Source organism: Paramacrobiotus metropolitanus, unplaced genomic scaffold (genome assembly GCF_019649055.1).
Source record: "Paramacrobiotus metropolitanus isolate TYO unplaced genomic scaffold, Prichtersi_v1.0 Parri_scaffold0000100, whole genome shotgun sequence".
NCBI lineage: Eukaryota > Metazoa > Tardigrada > Eutardigrada > Parachela > Macrobiotidae > Paramacrobiotus > Paramacrobiotus metropolitanus.
Window position 1 is genome coordinate 168,715 of NW_026570320.1, and position 18,278 is coordinate 186,992.

The 18,278-nt window shown below is 39.6% G+C and overlaps 5 protein-coding genes across 6 annotated transcripts; 1 reads left to right on the top strand and 4 right to left on the bottom strand.

Annotated features, from left to right (window-relative positions):
* Window positions 1–433: 433 nt before the first annotated feature.
* On the bottom strand, window positions 434–4,421 carry LOC129597060 (probable protein disulfide-isomerase A4). The gene is made up of 9 exons (XM_055494490.1): window positions 3,967–4,421; window positions 3,376–3,562; window positions 2,940–3,293; window positions 2,628–2,818; window positions 2,371–2,532; window positions 2,012–2,181; window positions 1,769–1,931; window positions 1,342–1,590; window positions 434–1,111 (listed from the first exon to the last, which is right to left on the bottom strand). The coding sequence occupies exons 1-9, from the start codon at window positions 4,007–4,009 to the stop codon at window positions 693–695; spliced, it is 1,938 nt and encodes a 645-aa protein (XP_055350465.1). The 5' UTR covers window positions 4,010–4,421; the 3' UTR covers window positions 434–692.
* Window positions 4,422–5,195: 774 nt separating this feature from the next.
* Window positions 5,196–8,667, bottom strand: LOC129597073 (protein disulfide-isomerase A4-like). The gene is made up of 9 exons (XM_055494509.1): window positions 8,512–8,667; window positions 8,243–8,411; window positions 7,597–7,959; window positions 7,193–7,398; window positions 6,935–7,096; window positions 6,682–6,848; window positions 6,421–6,577; window positions 5,938–6,177; window positions 5,196–5,847 (listed from the first exon to the last, which is right to left on the bottom strand). Exons 1-9 carry the CDS (start codon window positions 8,570–8,572, stop codon window positions 5,429–5,431), a joined length of 1,944 nt encoding a protein of 647 aa, XP_055350484.1. The 5' UTR covers window positions 8,573–8,667; the 3' UTR covers window positions 5,196–5,428.
* Window positions 8,668–9,153: 486 nt separating this feature from the next.
* On the bottom strand, window positions 9,154–12,445 carry LOC129597072 (protein disulfide-isomerase A4-like). Its single transcript, XM_055494508.1, is given in 10 exon segments — window positions 9,154–9,759; window positions 9,888–10,124; window positions 10,386–10,527; window positions 10,530–10,539; window positions 10,603–10,735; window positions 10,912–11,073; window positions 11,154–11,365; window positions 11,587–11,943; window positions 12,050–12,197; window positions 12,254–12,445. Coding segments are annotated over 10 exon segments (1,887 nt in total). The 5' UTR covers window positions 12,321–12,445; the 3' UTR covers window positions 9,154–9,340.
* Window positions 12,446–12,853: 408 nt separating this feature from the next.
* Window positions 12,854–16,020, bottom strand: LOC129597054 (UDP-sugar transporter UST74c-like). 2 transcript variants are annotated; one of them, XM_055494481.1, is made up of 12 exons: window positions 15,988–16,020; window positions 15,236–15,456; window positions 15,120–15,153; window positions 14,737–14,823; window positions 14,602–14,669; window positions 14,446–14,517; window positions 14,288–14,356; window positions 14,048–14,150; window positions 13,890–13,982; window positions 13,576–13,722; window positions 13,355–13,437; window positions 12,854–13,268 (listed from the first exon to the last, which is right to left on the bottom strand). In XM_055494481.1, the coding sequence occupies exons 2-12, from the start codon at window positions 15,355–15,357 to the stop codon at window positions 13,169–13,171; spliced, it is 978 nt and encodes a 325-aa protein (XP_055350456.1). In that variant the 5' UTR covers window positions 15,358–15,456; window positions 15,988–16,020; the 3' UTR covers window positions 12,854–13,168. The 2 variants fall into 2 exon arrangements, with proteins under 2 accessions (XP_055350456.1, XP_055350455.1); XM_055494480.1 differs by lacking the exon at window positions 15,988–16,020 and adding an exon at window positions 15,641–15,981.
* Window positions 16,021–16,376: 356 nt separating this feature from the next.
* Window positions 16,377–18,275, top strand: LOC129597055 (COMM domain-containing protein 3-like). Its single transcript, XM_055494482.1, has 4 exons — window positions 16,377–16,924; window positions 17,092–17,251; window positions 17,552–17,665; window positions 17,792–18,275. The coding sequence occupies exons 1-4, from the start codon at window positions 16,692–16,694 to the stop codon at window positions 17,852–17,854; spliced, it is 570 nt and encodes a 189-aa protein (XP_055350457.1). The 5' UTR covers window positions 16,377–16,691; the 3' UTR covers window positions 17,855–18,275.
* The last annotated feature ends 3 nt before the right edge of the window (window positions 18,276–18,278 follow it).

Below are 18,278 nucleotides of genomic sequence, written 5' to 3' on the forward strand. Positions count from 1 at the left end.
CAGCTCTGGGAATGGCACTTGCTTCGGTCAATTTGGATAAGTTAGTGTTCTTTGTAATCCGGCCGCCTGTTTTCGGCTGCTTGTTAATGCTATTAATGTGCTGTTCGCTATTTAAGGTTTGTTTATTTCGCATTATAGGGCAGCAGTCACTCATTAAAAATAAATGTTAACGACAATGCAGATAAAATTATACGATTGAGAGTGCGATATTTCGTTATTTATGCCAGGATAGTATATCTGATCTTCCAGGATCCATCATCAAAATTACATATTTATATTTTGGCATACAGTCACACATCAGCAATACGCAATACTCGTACGTATATTTATATCTATATAGCGAGATAATGACCGTGCGCACGAAATACCGGATCACCGGATCCTGAGTGAAGTAAAATTCTATATAATATTTTGTTTTGAGTGTTAGGTTTAATGCCTAGACCAGATATTACTCAAGATTTCTTATGGTTTCAGTCACTTTCCGATATTTAAAACTCAAAAAATATTCAAAACAAAGTAGATCGAGAGACTTTAGTCCCAATTAAATGGATGTAAAAATAAATACATATATAGAATCAAAAAGCAAGTGAGTACATACAGCTATGAAACCCGGCACATAACACTGTATAAGTCCTAAACAACTGTCAGTGAAATGCCACACGTCAACATCGAGTAAAATGTCGATGGCGATATTACAGTTCAGATTTGGAAAGCACTCGTGCTTGTGAAACATGCTTGTCTAAAAATCTGTGAATTTCTTTGACGGACCAGTCCTTTCCGGAATAACGGATCGGGGCGGTTTTGTTTTTCTCCGAGGCAAAATACAGTGTTGGGTATGTTCGTGGTCGGTAGCTGGCCGGCGGATCGTTCAAACTGGTATCCATGGCGAAGAATTCCGTGTTGGGATATTCACTTTTTTGAGCAATCTTCATCAAATTTTGCTCCAAGGTCTCGCAAATGGTGCACAGTGGATGACAGAAGCTAATGACCACATCCTTGGGATTGCTAAGAACAAACTCTTTGAATGTGGCACCTTGTACTGCTTTAACGGCGTCGGTGTTCTCTTCGGCTGTCAGTGGCTTCTCAGACCGGCGGAATGGGACAAGCTTGCCTACAATTATAGGTAAAGACTTACCAAAAACCAGTCTTTTATAGGAACTATTACGTTAGTAGACAGTTTATTGCTATATTCGGGTTATACGACTACATTACTTTTACGGAACGTATCCATATCTAAATGCTGTAGTTTATTGTGTGTACGCTTATCCTCAATTACAATTATTTTGGGAACCCATCTGCCACACAGTTTGTTGTCCTTTGCAAGTATCCTACTGTTCTTACCGGCTAGGTAGTCCTCGGCAAACTTCTTTATTTCGGCAGATGTGATCCTGTCTTCTGTATGGAATGGATACATTTCTCCATCTGCACCAATAATTCCCAGGCGGAGCTCTTTTTCTTGGTCCAGATCGGTAAAACCAAATCGACTAAGTTCATCTTTGAATTCCTTGACATCCGACATAACAAAGGTCAACTTCTGAATTGGGTATTCGATAGCCACCTGCGCAATCCTGTGACGCACGAATAGCGTTTCTGTGTACAAAAATCAAGCTGGTTTAAAATCAGAAGCTTTTTCCAGAGTTGCAACGATATTTTATGTTTTTTTCTTTATAGATCGCGGCGGTAACTTCCCCCCATAAACATTTTCTCGCGATGTGAGTGAGGATGTACGAGCCACTCAAATGTATAACTAAACAGCTGCAGATTTTACCTTTTTCTGCAGACGTTGTGCTCCAGTCCACTTTAGTGTAGCTGATTAGTAGCGGCCGGCGATTGTACTGGAAGCCGTCTTTGTTCTTTTTTGTTCTGTGGCCAACCAATGGAACAGCTTTAAAGGCAATGAACGTAAGGAGTTCTTCCAGTGTTTTCAGATTCTGCAATGTTGCACTGGTGGTTAATTTCTCGACAGGATTGTCAAATCAGTGCATGTTTAATGTCAAATGGGATTTCGTACATTCTCTGCTATAGACACGTCCTTGGCTTTAATGAGTTCAGGATCCGAATCACGCTTAGGCAACATGACGCCAATTCGCCACTGCTCATCCTCCACCTTATCTTTCCATCCAGGTGACGACATGAACTGACGAATCACGACGAAGTACAGTTCTCCTCGTAGCATGTTTGCTAATATAAAAACACAAACAATTTATCTAGTGCTGCAATTCTATACTATACTTAATACCCAAGTAAAGATTAGAAAGAACTTAATGATTCTCTAATAGTGACTTTACCTTTACGTGCATAAGTACTTTCTCATTATGATGCCATTATATACAATTCAATTTACACGCGAGATGTCTACCCAGTACTTACCAACTTCAGTGAACAATTGGAATTGTGGCAATCTCTCGTTTTCAAAATACCCGATAACTGTCGGCTTGTCTTGATGTTTGGACAAGAAACTTTCAACTTCTTGTGGAGTAAGACCTCGGACAAATGGCGGCTGCATCTGGCTCTGCAGATATTTGACCATCCCTGAAGCCGAGCCAAAACTAAAATTACTACCGGTACCCATATCTATATACAGTACAGCGTATGTGCTTGCAGTGACACTCTGCAGGTGGATTTACCTTTTGCAACTTTTGGACCCTTGTATTCATACGCTCTGCCACGTCGGAAAATTTTAATCACAGGTGGCACACCAAATTCGTTCCGCAGATCCTTTACATCGGCAACGTTGACCTTAAAAAACGTGTCCGTGCGATTTAAAGCAGCTGCGGCGTTTTCGAGCTCCATCAATACGCGGTAACTGGACAGTCTCCTACAAAAATGAGCGGCAAGGATTTAATTTTGTGAATACTGTAGTTACTTTCAGCATAATTCCACTGAATGTGGAACTGTAATTATAAAGCTCAAGAAGCTCGTTTACTGGGCAAACCTACGTTGGAGAATACAACAGCAGCAAGGAGAAATCTTTTTTGGCAATTTTTTCGATGTCCTTTGGCAAGATTTCGGTTATGTGTTCCGGGAGATTTTGCGGTGGATACCAAATGGCTTCCTGGCGCTTGATGAGCTCTTTCACGATCGCGTCAGCTTTCCATGAGTGTTCAAAGTTGTAGGCCCGATTTTTATAGAAAAACATAAACTGCGGCTCATCGCCACGAATGTCCATCTTTTTGACAATTTCCGGGTGGGCAGAAACATCCATGCGACCGAGACAAATAGACGGATGTTCCTGCTGCAGCTGTTTGGCGGCTTTTTCGAATTGCAGCAAAACTTCCTCAAATTTTGGATCCCTAAAATTTTTAATTAATGAAGACTTGATATAAGCCACTTAAGCAACAGTGCAGTAGCGTTACAGACACCGCTCAACATTACCATGGAACTCCAAATAGAGCTAGCAGTATTTCGTGAGCTCCGACCATGTAGTAAAAGTTGTCTTTTGTCAAAAGAATCACGTCATGCTCGACTTGAACGTCGGTATCACCGAAATGTTTAGTGATAATTTCCGCATGGACAGGATTATGAAGATGGTCCGGATGATGATGCAGCACTTGGGCATATCCTGTGTAAAGAGCATTGAGAGTACAATATAATTACCAGATATCCCCGCAGTTTGTCCCTTCCGGTAATTACGATTCGTAAGCCGGCCGGGAGACTTAAAACTTTGTCATCATTTTACTGGGGCAATTTTCTCTCTACTTACTTGTTAGGAATACGTACGTTTAACATACATACAATAATATTGTATGCCAAAATAAGAAAAAAACAATTATTGTATACATATTTTTCGGGTGTATTTGTGCACCCGTAGAGTAGGTCATTAAAACTTTTACAACATCTGGTCAGTTACATATAAAAAAACAGCTAGATTATTTTAGTACGAACTGGAACTTTCGTTTTTCCAGATTTAGTAGCAAACATCTGCAGAAGGTTTTCTTACATGGCTTAAAAGATTATACAACTTACCGCACACTATAACGGCAAAAAAGACGAAAATCCTTAATATCATGATGTTGGATAAATAATAGGATACCAAGAAGATCTAAGGTAAAATTTAGATCCGAGCTTAGCTGAAAAATCGTTCAACGAAGGAATTTGAAATTGCTCTTAGAATCTAGCAAATACGTCTACGTGCAATGTTGCCGGCAACTGTTGTTACAGAAAGGCAAATGAACTTTGCGATAATTTAGCCGACCATGACAGACAAGATTAAGTTGGATGAATTCGAATCCACCAAAGGTAAGTAAGAATTCCCTGAGGGTTAATTTAACGACTTGTGTGTGTTAAAATCCTTGGATTATAACCAGGATAGATCACAAGCATTCTACGTTAAAAAGCCTTAGCAATTTGGTAATTATTAACCTTTACACCAAAGTAAAGAAGCTTCGTTATAGAATATCACTGATGTGCAAGCTTATGAAAAGAAGTTCTCTCGATGTAAAAGACTTCCTATGATGTGGAATCACTTGATTTGTGTGGTGGTTCATCATAAGGCTTCCGGCAAAATTGAAAGGTCGATCACCGAAGAGAACGTTTTAAAAATGATCACTTGGCCTTAAGCGGTTCACAGATATACAAAACATAAAGTGAAACTAAATTCTATTATTCTCCAGTTTTTACTTACATTGCAAGGTTAATTGATTGTAATGCAATGCAGACTGAATGAATTCTCGCTTTGAAAATGTAAGAGTAAATCCAAAAGGTAATGTTTTCACCGTTAACTGTGCGCTGCTATAACATACAGATACTACAGTAGAAGTATTAGAACTTGAGAAAATATCAAAAATTCTGAACAGTCGGTGTTCGTCGAATTCACTGTGCACGCGGCACAATAATAACATTTTAGTGTGTAGTTTTGTCTTACGTTATGTAATTTGACGGAATCAGAATTTAAATAGACGTAATGACACAGTATATAAAAACTTGCAGACATGTGGTTTTTGAATGCAGCGCTGCATTCAAAAACCACACGTCTGCAGACGTGTGGAGTCACTTACACGCTGAGTATTTCGTCCTTTCTAAATTTACGGTACTTTTATAACCGTGATCAGGTATGCAGTTAAATGCCGGGCATAGCCATAGGTACATAATACGGTACTGCGGTAAAATCAAACTGATTTCGTGACAGCTACAAACACATTGAATCACGAGTAGCTGAGAACAGAAAAAAAGAATACAATTTGCTCCTACCAGTTTCTAACGTTTTTATTTTGAGCGGCACTATGTAGTTGCAGTCATTCGAAAGACAGATTCGTAATACATCGATCGCTCATGAAATGTATGCAAGAAAAATATATAAAGAACATTCGCATAGACGGCGATAACAAAATTAAGGGCCACGATAGAGTCAGCCCTCATTATTCGCTCAAGTCCATGTCCACCATATAATATAACATTTTACATTTTTGGTTTCGAGTATTTTGAAATTTTACAATTCGGTTTTTGGTTTGGATTTGTGCAGCTTTCCCAGTTCTTCGAACAGGAAATGCCTCACCATGTGTTCTTCAAATAATTCCCCAGGATAATTAATCATATTGTCCTTGTTATCCTTTGGAATAAGAGCTATACTAGGATATGTCGACAAAGAAATGTCCGAAGGCAGATCATTGTTCGAGGCATCAATCTGCGCGAAGATGACATCCCGCCGCCGAAATTCCGGATCTTTAGCCAACGCCCGTAATGATTGCTCGGCTGTCCACCAGTTTCTGGACAACGGATGGTAAAAGAGCACTAAGGCGTGTGAATCGCTATGAAGGATTTTCGAGTTAAACGTATCGGAGGATAATTCTAGCACATTCGGGTCATCTTGCTGCTTTGACTTGCTTCTGAAAAACGGCTTGACTTCTCCTGCAATTGATGAAACCGTGTCATACACGTTTAAATAAAATATATTTACGAATATTTTAAAGAAACGTAGGTTGCCCTTGTACTGGTTACCGGCTTTGTATTGATTCACAAATTCGCTGATCATTTTCGAGCTCATGTGCGCAGTGTCCCATCGTGGATAATATTCACCGTCTTTGCCAAGGATTCCCACATGAATGTCGTATTTAGGATCGAGATTAAAACCGAAACGTTCCATTTCTTGAGTAAAATTATCAGAGTTGCAGATGGCGAATAAAGTATCCTTATGGTCTTTTGCGGCGTGGGCAACCTTATCACGGTAATACTCGGTATCTGCGTAATATGGAAACTAATTATTTTTGATAGCGCATCTGTAACAATTCCGGGCTGCAAAATTACGTTTAAAAAAAACAGTAAGCGGGGCATAAATCCTTGTAATACATGTAACCCAAGTAATTAAATACAGTCTGAATCCAGCGAAATTGTATTTGTCCAATATTTACGCTCTGCGGCGCACAGAATCTACTGCAGCTACTGTAGGTTGCACAATTTGCAGTATACGGTAATTATACATACCTTTTTTTCCGGTTTTACTCCAGTCAATTTTTGCATAAGCAACCACAAGCGGACGCAGAGAATACAGACTTTTAGCATTTTCAAATGTTCTTTCTCCCGCTAACGGAGTTGTCTTCCAGCGAACGAAATCTTTTATCATTTCGTAACTTGCGTCTTCCTGAATGAAAAAAATTAAATTTTCTAGTCGAAAGGGAAAAGGCGTCAGAAAAGAAAGAATTTCAACATATACATTATGACATAACTAATTGTAAGTTAACCCACTTGATGCAGAACCGCTTTTTTCTCGTCGTCGGGTGTGCGCCAACGCTTCGGTAAAATAACCGCCAGTGTCCAGCCCGGAGCTTGCACCGGTTCGTCCGTACTGCCTTTTTGGCTCACCATAGGTGTTGGCATCAAAATAAAATTATGCTCATCCCGGTAGTCTTGAGCTGAAACATTAAAATACCGTTTTTATCGAACGAGAATAAATCAGCAACAAAATTATTTCTTATATTATTCTCTAGTTGTAGCATACCGACATCTACAAAATCTTGAAATTTCGAAAGCGTTTTGGATGCAAAAAATCCAACAACCGTCGCACGTTCACCATGTTCCTTGAGAAATTTCTCCAGATCGTCCGGATGCGACATTTCAGTGTAGGGTTCCCGTGCATGCCAGGTTAAATATTGAGTAATCCCTAAAAAGCAAAAAGTTTAATTAACTGTGCAGTTATCACACGAACCGGCAACAAAAACTGAAACTCATTCAAAAGAAGTTAATTGTTCCTACGTACCTTCAGGGTTGACTTTTGGTCCACGATAATCGAATACTTTCCCTTTCCTGAACATTTTCAAAGCTGGAAGTTTGGTAATACCAAATCGTTGCAATGTGTCTGGCTTATCCGTGGCATCGAATTTGTAATACCCAAATCTTTTGTCTTTTTTTATTTTATGAATGCCCAGCTCGAAACTGTACAGCAAACGTTCACCTGCCGAAGATCTGAAAATGAATGAATTGTAATTAACACCTTATTGTACAATGTATAAATCTAATTTCTTCCTAAATCTGAGTGAATTTTGTAGTAAACATTGCCGTCTGATGCAGCAAGGAAAGGTACCCAAACAAATAATTTTCTAATTTCTTGGAACATCGCTGCTGGCATATTTCTACTACTTGGGCGTCATAATCCATACTTACCCCGGCAAATAGAATATGACAAGAGAGAATTCCTTATGATTCGTGACCTTGTCGAAGTCCGGTTTGGAAAGGTTTTTGATAGGTATTTCGCCGTATGGTAACTGCGGCACTTCAAAATTCTTTTGTGAAAGCTTCTTAACCATAGCCGCTAAGGCTTTTGCATTGGGAAACTCATCCACATTGTAAGCGGCACCGCGGAAATACAGGATAAACTGCAGTTCGGGTGGCTGTACTTCCACAGCTCGAGCGGCGACCGGTTCCGCAGCCATATCGAGTTTGGCCAACATTGCGTCCTCGGTATTTGCAAGGACAAGTTTTGCCACGGTTTCAAAATTCTTGATTTTTGCCTGATATTTCGGATCCCTGTAAGTTTACGGTGGTAAGAGGTTATAATTACCATCGGTAATTTACCGGCAATTCAAAATTAATTTGTCCAACATAATCACTAGTAAATAAGAAATGCGTAAATTAATTAATATTTACTGTTTACACTTTTACAGTACTTCACTTGATTACTTTTCTACTATGCATAATATTTTACAACTGACATAATTATTTAACATTGATGAGAAAGGTATAGTGAAACCCGGCTTAATATTTTAGGTTTATTGAGAAGCTGAGATCTATGCTCAATTTGTGCTCTTACCATGGAACATAGCACATAATCAGTAGTATATCGTTCCTCGAGACCTCTTTTGCCAGAGTGTCGCCGGTTATAAGAGGCACGCCATTGTCCATCGAGGCCACGGCAACATTTGGACTCATAAGATCCAACTTGGTATAATCAACGTTATCAAAACGAGCGTTTTGGCACCCTGTAGAAATTTGCGGGTATGTAAATGAACAGAAGAAATTCTATAACAGTGAGATTCAAAATGTGATGAAATTCGATAACTGAGGATTTGGTTTACTTACCATGTTTTTCTGCCAGTGTCAGTATTGTAAAACAAATTGACACAACTTGTTTTAATCCCATTTCGTAGCAATTTAAAATTTTTATCTATGAATTTGAGATAGATATTGTACAGTAATTAAAGCGTACAAACAGTCTGAAAAGTCACCATACGGACGTCAACGCCAAACAGCTTTCACTTTCGGATTTCCGGTCATAGACATCTTTCACGGCGTAAACCGCCCAGAGCCATGCCGGTACTAACAGTTCAAGATCAACGCTCGCCAACCTGTATGTTTTGCTCCAACTCCTTAACGACAATTTTACTAGGCCTTGCGGAAATCTTTTGACATCCCATGAGAAAGCAGTGCGAATGAAATTCGTCAATTTCTGAGCATTATAAAAGTCTGACTGGTACTACAAGCACTGTATTGTAGTAGAAGTGTACTACTACTTGCAGTCTGCACTATTATTTCTGCATAAAGACTGACCATGTATTAAATTATTATTTTTCGACAGCCTCTGTAGCATTATTTTGATTAAACTGTACTTACATAAATACTCGTACTGTAATTACTTATGGGCATTACCGCAAGAGCGTGCGTACTTATGGTAACGGAAGCACATTGATTAAACTTATTGCGATGGTGAGCATTCTTGTGAAGTTGTGCAGGTTCTGTTAATTTTAATCACAAAATGTTGGTCACAACAAACAGATTTAAAAAGAAGATCTGAAACAAATATATTGGTAAAATCCAATCATGCAAAGCAGAGGATCCCAAAAAATGTTTTGCATGGCTTTTCCTCGAATACTCACACAAAGAAACAAAATTATAACACAACTTTAGCCATCTAGAGTTCTGTTCGAACTTTGTGCTTATGAGCATTATTTTCAATAAATTCTTTCATTTTTTCTTTGGTGAAGATTCTTGTAGGATAGGGAACGGGGGGAAGGCTTTTATCATAGGAGACGAAATACATCATTGGATACGTGGTATTCGTCGTAAAGCGAGCCGGTGCATCGTTCCCATAGGTGTCCATGGTGGCAAACACCACATGCGGATACTCCTTCTCTTCAGCAATATCGTGGAATGTGTTCATGGCTTTCTTGCAGGCTGGACAACTGGGACGGTGCATCAGGAGCAGAACTTCCTTGTCGTGCCGCAGTACCAGTTTACGGAACGTGGCACCGACAATCACTTTGACCGCGTAGTCATCGCTGTCATCATGTGTGGGTGGAGACTGGGTGCGGTGGAAGGGTTTCAGTTTATCTAAAATGTCAAAATAACTACTGTATATCCTCAAAAGAACCTATAACTTTAATTAAAATCCCAATATTTTTATAAAGCTTAATTGCCGTAATTGTTGGCACATTTAGTTCCACTCTGCTTGTCCTTACTTTTTTGATAATTGCTGGCAAAATCGGTTAAGAGTTTCAAATTCATGATGTCCACCACCGGTCCAGCATAGTATTCACCATTCTTTCCAATTAACCCAAGCAGCACATCCTCTTTGTGCTGCTCCAGATTCATTCGCACAAGTTCATGCTTAAATTCATTTCTGTCAGAAATGCAGAATGTAAATTCGGGAAAGCCATGCACCATCTGAGAGATTTTGTCACGGTGGTACTGCGTATCTGAAAACACAATAATTCGCAGCCTTTTACCGGTATTGACCCAGGCATACATAACATGTACAGTACCAGTAATCGTAAGAATAAAGTACTCGTACATGGTGCATTTAACGTGTGATAGACCTGCTCACAAATGTACGATAGTACAACAGTTTTGAAATAAAACAATTAGAATTCAAAATTTGATATTTCGTACGCAAGACAGGATAATGTCACAGTGACGGTCACACACCAATGGAAACCACATCGATACATCGCGCTTACCATGTTCCCGTGCTTTACTCCAGTCCACGTTCATGTAACCAATAAGGAGCGGGCGATCGTTATACAGAGTGTCCTTGTTGCGCATCGTACGCTGTCCGACCAATGGTCGGCTTTTCTTCTTAATGAAATCCACAAGGTGTTCAAAGTATGGTTTCTGAAACGGAAGAGCGTTGTAGTCAAAACTTTTATGAAAGAAATCGTTCACAACACGATAAACCTCGTTGAAAATGTATTTTTCTTGTCGGCAGGAGAAACGTGGCGAAGTGGAGGGTATACGCTGATCTGCCAGTCTCCGGTCGGCGCTTTTGATTTGACGAACGCAAAATTCAGCTGATCGCGCAAATAATTAGCTGTTCGAAAAAGAAATCTTTAACTTTGAGAATCTTTAGTGTGAAATCACTCTATAAAATTAGGATTAGTCAGCAAAACCGGCCACATTACTGCACGGCAATAATGTTACCGCATATTCGGCTAAAAAAATTATTATGGGCTTTTGTGGCATATAGAAAACGTCTTCCTTATTTACCAACGTCCAAAAAGACTTCCATATTTTCATGCTTGTCGGTATCAAAGACACCGAGGACCGCGCCTTTATTGGGATAACTACGGATCCATCCTTCCGCTTCTTCGATGGATTTTAATTGCTTATACGGCGGTTGCATTTGGCGATTGATGTATTGCAATATGGCTAATATAACAACGAAGCAAAATCAATACCGCAGAAGCAAATGTTGCGTAAAAATATTTCGTCTTATATACTACACCTACCGGGATACAGCTTTTCGCGGGAATTGAAACCGAACACTTTGCCTTTCCGGAACACTTTCAGCGTGGGAACATCAGTGATTTCATATTCTGACGTCAAACTGGGAGCATCATCCAAATTCGTCTTGAAAAATCGGATTTTATCGGTAACTTTGTCAGTTAGATTGACTACAGCGGTTTCGTATTCCAGCAAAAGACGCACACAAGATGGACAGCTGCAACCAACATACAGTGTACCGGTACTTGGGTAAATTCATCGACTACTTGATTATTGTTTAAAAGGCTTAATGAATATACGAGATATGTCGGTCGGTATTTCAATATAACACTTTAACTTATAGTAGCATGCCAAACAAAAGGATGCTGGATAAAGACAACCTTTAAAAAATTAAAAAGATGTTCCCGAAATTTTTCACTTTGTTGAAAATGTACTTACTTTGCTCTATAGAAAGCCACAACAGCAAAATCCAGACCTTTAATCGTCTGCTGGAATTCGTGTTGGGTCAGCTCGGGCACAAGTTCCGGATGCGGCCGTGGTGGAAACCAAATGTGGCCAGCGTGCAAACGAAGACTCTCCAACAGAGCCGAATAGCTTTTAAAGTCCTCATAATTGTACGGTTTTCCTTGATGGAAGAACAAGAACTGCGGCTCATCGCCACGGATATCTAATTGTTCGGCGATTTCCGGATGAAGCGACACATCCAATTTGCCCATCAACACTGACGGAAGTTCATCGTTGACTTTTTTCGTAACCTTTTCGTATTCCGGCAGCATGCTTCGGTATTGCGCGTTCCTAAATTATTAACACTTTTTGACTTTTTGTAAAGAATGTGCGATATAAACACGACTGAAAGACCCTAAAAATTAGAGTTATGTGGTGGACGCTTGATTTTTCTCACCATGGCACATGGAACAGAACCAAACCGGTTTCGTGTCCTTGTATCAAATGGTGGAAGTTATCTTCTGTCATTACGTAAACCTCATTGTCCAACTTGATGTCCATCTTGGGATAGCTATCCTGACCCACATTATCCGATTTGCTATGAACTATAAAAAAATAAAATAAAACACCACAAATACAAGGAAGCACCATGTGGAAGTACCTAAAAATGGAAAAACCAGGAGATATAGAAGCCATCGTCCGAAATTAAAGGGAAGAGTCGGCTCCATTTTCTCGGCACAATTTATTTATCCCGGTTTATCTCAAGCCCCGTCGTGCCACTTCCTAACATGCGATAATTGTAAGTTTACCATGCATGCTACCGCACCAAATAAGTAGCTAAGGGCAAAAAGGTCGCATCTTCAACTTCGAGATTCGGCTCGAGCTGCGGTGCCTTTAGGGTACAAACACGATGATACTGCACCATGGCAAGTCATACGAAAACTACTTACTCAAAGAGATTGCCTACACCGAAGCACAGCCAAAGAACAACCTTTAATTCACAACACTTGTAACTGTTGCTGATTATATAATGTACGAGCACTTCTATCCAACCTGTTGAATGTATGCTTATCAAAATCAGTTCTAACTCATTCTAAGCACAAATGGAATAATTAACGGCTTTAAAATTTCTTTCGCAAAAAATTTAATGATGCAATTAATCTGATCATTGTAAGTGTAACTTCATACTACAATATCATTGTCATTCGATCCATCATTGCCAGTACAAAATACCACGCAGAGAAAAATCACCGCATTTCGGCATTTGCCTGTTGTTTTTAATACGTAATTTTCAACAGAATTGGGGAACGTAAAGAACTGCGTCAAATATTTTGCTTAAAGTGATTCATTCGCAGCATTAACAGTTTAGGTACACATGAGATTTCTGAACTTAAAATTTAAACAATGTGCAAAAACAGCTCAAACAAAGTGCAATAAAACCGCGCAAAACGAGCATACTGTACGGAGTAATACTGTTATAAAAACTTCTTATAAAGAATATGGAAGATATCCATATCACAGCAAAATGTAAGGACACATATGATAAGGAATTCAGGAAAGCCTGTCGCACGTTCCTTTATACCGCCGATATTCCAGTGCACACACGAACTGCTTTTGTCTGCTTCCTTTCAGACTCGAAAAATACCACGTAGGAATATAGCAGGCTGGCAACCACGCTACAAATGAGAATCAGTTTGTGCGCGGTTCAGTAAATGTTTCAAGAACACGGGTACAGAAAGGTCTAACGCACAAAAAATTTTACCTGATATTCAATCCCAGAAAATTCCAAACATCAAAAATGTAATCTCCTCCAACATACATCCCAAAGTATACTGTCAAAATGTTCTAAATAACAAAAACAAGAATATTTACAGGATGCTTACTAAAGTAATATTTAAGCCAAGCGCTGCAAACAAGACCGGCAACTGAAAGAACTTCAAGATTTTGATTTTTGCTAAAAAAAAACCCGCACTTGAAACCTGCCTTTAAAGCGCCAATTACTGTCGTTGTCAGAGCCGAATTATAATGGGTACACAATACGACTGAATAATTGATCACGAATCCCATAATGCAGGATATGCCAAAACGCAGAAAAAATCCCCAGTCTGTCCATTTCGCAAATTCCATTGCCTAAAAATGCTAAAATATTACCCACAATAATATCAAATTCTGAAAGCTTTTTAACTATTGAAAGCTTTTTTGGTACGACTTTAAAATTACTAATCCATAAAAGTATAGCAGAACGCAGTCCATACGGAGCTACGCGTAGGCTTTGTACCAAATTTTTCTGCTCTGACCTTAGACAGCTGGCCTGTCCCAGAAGTATACACTAGCGACGGGATCAACATGAGCGCGGAACTGTATAACATCAATCCATATTCCCCTAGTTCCTGCAAAGAAGCGTACTCAGTCTTTTCTTCGTTCGTTCTTTTTCACATAAACTGCAACGTTGTACCTTTGAATTGAGAATTTTCTTAATGCATATGGCATTAGCAGCCGTGAAAACATCGTTCATGAGGACGAAGAAATATCCCGTATAAGTGAACGACAAGTCATGCCTACATAAAATTTAATAAAACAATTAAGTAACAAATAGCAAAACTACCTAAACGATATCTGTTTTTAATGTGAAAACAGGCTAGCTTTGTCGCTTTAGTATTAAATTCCATATACAGTATGTATTAACAATACTTACGCAGCCGCCACAACGCTTCCCAGAATCATACCGTACACGGCAATCTGGACTGACCGCGATGGAATAACGCTAAAAAGAGAAAAATCAGTGCCAGTGCGCCACACCGAATGGATAATGGATAAGAAAAACTACCTATTCGAAAACTAAAGTATCCTCACCGCAGAAACCAGTATTCGGCAAACATCGTGAACAGGATGGAAAACCTTCGCAGCACTGTGAACATTGGCAGGCTGGGAAACAGCAACCAAATCGAAATATCAATATAACTACATAGAATAACTACACAGCCTCTAATACAAAATCGCAATACTCACCTGATCATTTTTGTGCCGCCAAGTCCAAAAAACAAATTACCGGCAAAAATTAACGACAGTGGAGCAACCTAAAATGTTCAACGGTAACGACAAAACTCCATGAAATCACCTCGAAGCACTGCTGTAAGCTGTTACCTTTCGAAAAACATGTGGGCTCGGGTTGGGAAAAAGCGCTGGTATAAAAGCTTTTGTAGTGCTTAAAACCACCACCGTGGTAACCATCTAAAAATAGTAATTTCGGTCAACTGCATACGAAGTAATCTGGTATGGCAGCAGCTGGCACATTGTTCCGCATAAAATACTGTAAATGAAGATACTTATAATGAAATCCTCAAGAGTCCCAAATCGTACCGTCAAAAACGATGTTCTTTGGTTAATAAAAACGTTATACACAATATAAATCAAACTGTCTCACATCAAAGAGAGAGAGAGGAAATAAATTGCTGCATATTACGTTACATAACTTAATTCAACTATTTACTGACTATTACTGATTTACAGACTATTACTACAGTCACCTGCGCAAATCCAAGCACTTCATACGATGGAAACCTGCTCAAGGCAACAAACCAAACAATTTATGAGCGTTTTCCTAAAAAACCATTCATCGAAATTTGCAACAGCGTACACATACCCATACGACGTCAAGACGCTCTTATTGATCGTCATAAGCAGGAGAGAGCAGACAGCATACAATAATGCCGAACCGATTTTCCGCATCCAGTCGTGAAAGTGCATTTTCTCCAGGGATTCCATTGTGCCGTGATGTCCCAAAGCACAGCTTCCCGCCTGCTTGCCACATCAGCCGAGGCGCCAAAAGCATATCCTTCAAGTTATCACAATCCAAAGCATCGTCTAAACCAGGGCACTCATAAATAACTGCGCTGTCTAGACCCGCACGGATCCCAAGTTTTCAACGACTAAAACACACTGTTTTGAAAACAGTGCGGCAGTTCGAAGACGCAACATCTTCGGGAAAAACGAACCTGGAACTAAACCAGGAACGTACAATAACAGACTAAGAACAGCCTTCTCTTACCTCGAAACTGTTTTTAGCCAAAGGCCAAATGATACGTATACATATCGGAACTCCAACTGCCTTTTACCAAGTACAAAGTAACAAAGACAGTGGTGAGCTACTCTAAAGTGAAGTACTTCGAAGCACTTATGTTCATGGTAAGTCTCTGATAAGGATTTTTCACGAACGACAACCAAAGATCACTCTCTTTGAGTCAAACCGGAGATATGCAGGAATAAACGCATATGCAAACTTAATGCATAAATTCTTGAGCTTTTCCACGAATTCAACAGAAAAAACAAATGTAACAAACAAAGGCAGAAAAAAAGCCCATATTATTAAACGACGAGCAGACGGGCAGTACTCACCAGTCCGTCAGTCCAAAAATTTATGAATGAACGTACACATGCGTAGACGCAATTGTAGCCTGCCCCCGTCTGGCTGCCGACCGGAAACGTAGGCGGAAACCAATTCTTTCGAAATAGCCAAAACTGTGCCAGTGCACCGACCATATGCATGGCTTTGCGGCCCTTGTTTTTGTGAGTTGTGCATTATTTTGAGATTTCTTTTTATGATTTATGCAATGGTTCCCGAGTTTTTCCAGGTTCCTATTCTAAGCAGGGCGCAATCCGAGGGAAACCGAGAAACGGCTGAAAAAGGCGCCGATGGGGGAATCGAACCCCGGCTACGTCGTTAGATCCGCGTAGGCAGTACCGCTGCACCACGGCGCAATACGTTGAAATCCTTTGAAAGACTTTATCGCTGTACGTGAGCCGCTTCTCCGCTCACACTATGCAGCGTGACAGTTAAGCTGTAAATCAACAGTCAAAATTTTTATGCAACTTGTCTCGCTGCATTTTTCCACTAATTGTAGCACTCTATGTTCTGAGTTGTTTAAGGTTTTCGCTTTTCCGTCGTATCACTTGCGCGTGAGAAGAAAACACTGCACTTCCCATTCATTTCCTTTCGCGTTTTAGCGAGCTGCGCTGGGGACCATATTTTTGGACAACTACATGTATAACGGAAAAACGTGAACGGCTGTAGCCTGTAGAAGGGCTATTCACCCTCCCAAATGGATGTCTTGCGATTATCAGAAGATCATCATGAGTGGCTAAAAGAACTATGTACACATGTGGAGAACGATTTTGTTCAACTCGTTGAAGATGTGGCTGGCAGTTTGCTGGATGCCAATTATAAAACGAACATCAATATGGAGGCATCTCCCACTTTGAAACGAGGCACTGCGGCCTTAGGAGCACTGTTGGTGGAAGCTAGCAAACGGGATTCTGCTCCGGACGCCGTAGCGTAAGTTAAAGTGTTTCATTGCATATTTTATTAAGACTGCGTTTCAATGTATTTTCTTCTGACTGGCAAATTATTGGATAAATGCAAATTACATTTTATAGATTTCAACAGTCTTACGCGCAATGAACTGATTAAGTTTCAGCTTTCTAAACTTTCTTCGTTTGCAGACTGTATCTGCAAGCCATTGACATTCCGGAAAAACACTGCGCAGATATTGTTGAATCGTATCGAAAAAGAAAAATGGAACTGCGTCGCACTGGTTCATCAGTTGGATTCTCGTTTCCCCAGATTGTTGATGTTAATTGGCGGTTGGATTATGCCGTGACGGTATGTCATTTATCTGCAAAATGTTTTACTCATCTACATAGCTGTTTTTTGGTTGTTGATGGGTTGGTTTATTTTTGGTCGCATTGTTTTCGTTTTATGTGAAAATGTTATCAGGCTACGGTAGATCCACAATCAGTCTCAAGTTCAAGGCTTGCATTTTTTGGCTCATAATTTTTAAATTTTTTTTTCAAGATATGTTGATTGTCAATTTACGTTTCCGCAACTGCAAAAGCCTCCTGTGCTGGTTTGTTGACGATTGGTACTTTTTATTCTTATCCTTTTTGTGGATAACGTTTGCAGAGCAAAAATATGTCACGGACTGCAGAGCCAGGTTACAAAGTTTATTTCGAAACTATGTCAAAAGAACACGGATTGGATAGCATCAGTTTTGCCGCATCCGTGGAAGATTTACATGTATGTACATACATCCACAAGAATTTTGTGACAAGATGAATGGGATGTGTTGATGTTAAAGTTGGTGATCATCGGCGATAGAGCAGATTCGTGAAATATAAGGTTTGGATTGCTGTTCGTTTTCAGGAAATTGTTTGGAAACTGCGAGAAGCTGTAAAATCTGTGGAAAAACATGCCGGGGGATCCTAAGAGTTTGTGTTTTGCACTTGATCGCGACCTTTTCTTGTGATTTAATGTGACTTACTAATTAATAAGAGTAGATTATTCTGTTCCTTTTAGACTGACACAATCTTACAATTACCTATAACGGCATTTGACGCTGATTTTCTAAAGCAAGCGTACATTTTCAGTTTTGCCCGCTGTCGTATTCTTAACCAAAACAAATGTTTTATCGTATTCAGTCCACGGTAGTGTGCTTTCTGAAATTTAACCTGATTTGAAGAAATCTTCAAATTTATCTTTTTGCTACTGCTTGTTTGTTTTGAAAAAAACAGTGGAGTATCCTCCATTCCATGTATATCTGTAGACTCTTGAATTACGTTTTGCTCAGTCCTAACCACTGCTTGTGATTCTTTCCAATTGATGAAAAAGACTGTAGTCTGCTTTATTACAT

What these genes read in the sequence shown, in the direction of transcription:
- LOC129597060 (XM_055494490.1), bottom strand. Translation starts at nt 4,009, where the DNA reads ATGATATTAAGGATTTTCGTCTTTTTTGCCGTTATAGTGTGCG. An exon ending in ACGTGTCTATAGCAGAGAAT is followed by an intron (nt 1,932 to 2,011) that starts GTACGAAATCCC and finishes GCAACATTGCAG; the next exon opens with AATCTGAAAACACTGGAAGA. An exon ending in CACAACGTCTGCAGAAAAAG is followed by an intron (nt 1,591 to 1,768) that starts GTAAAATCTGCA and finishes TTTTGTACACAG; the next exon opens with AAACGCTATTCGTGCGTCAC.
- LOC129597073 (XM_055494509.1), bottom strand. Translation starts at nt 8,572, where the DNA reads ATGGGATTAAAACAAGTTGTGTCAATTTGTTTTACAATACTGACACTG. An exon ending in ATTATGTGCTATGTTCCATG is followed by an intron (nt 7,960 to 8,242) that starts GTAAGAGCACAA and finishes GTAAACTTACAG; the next exon opens with GGATCCGAAATATCAGGCAA. An exon ending in GTCATATTCTATTTGCCGGG is followed by an intron (nt 7,399 to 7,596) that starts GTAAGTATGGAT and finishes ATTCATTTTCAG; the next exon opens with ATCTTCGGCAGGTGAACGTT.
- LOC129597054 (XM_055494481.1), bottom strand. Translation starts at nt 15,357, where the DNA reads ATGGAATCCCTGGAGAAAATGCACTTTCACGACTGGATGCGGAAAATC. An exon ending in AAGTGCTTGGATTTGCGCAG is followed by an intron (nt 14,824 to 15,119) that starts GTGACTGTAGTA and finishes TACTATTTTTAG; the next exon opens with ATGGTTACCACGGTGGTGGT. An exon ending in AGAAAATTCTCAATTCAAAG is followed by an intron (nt 13,983 to 14,047) that starts GTACAACGTTGC and finishes GCTTCTTTGCAG; the next exon opens with GAACTAGGGGAATATGGATT.
- LOC129597055 (XM_055494482.1), top strand. Translation starts at nt 16,692, where the DNA reads ATGGATGTCTTGCGATTATCAGAAGATCATCATGAGTGGCTAAAAGAA. An exon ending in TCTGCTCCGGACGCCGTAGC is followed by an intron (nt 16,925 to 17,091) that starts GTAAGTTAAAGT and finishes CTTCGTTTGCAG; the next exon opens with ACTGTATCTGCAAGCCATTG. An exon ending in CATCCGTGGAAGATTTACAT is followed by an intron (nt 17,666 to 17,791) that starts GTATGTACATAC and finishes GTTCGTTTTCAG; the next exon opens with GAAATTGTTTGGAAACTGCG.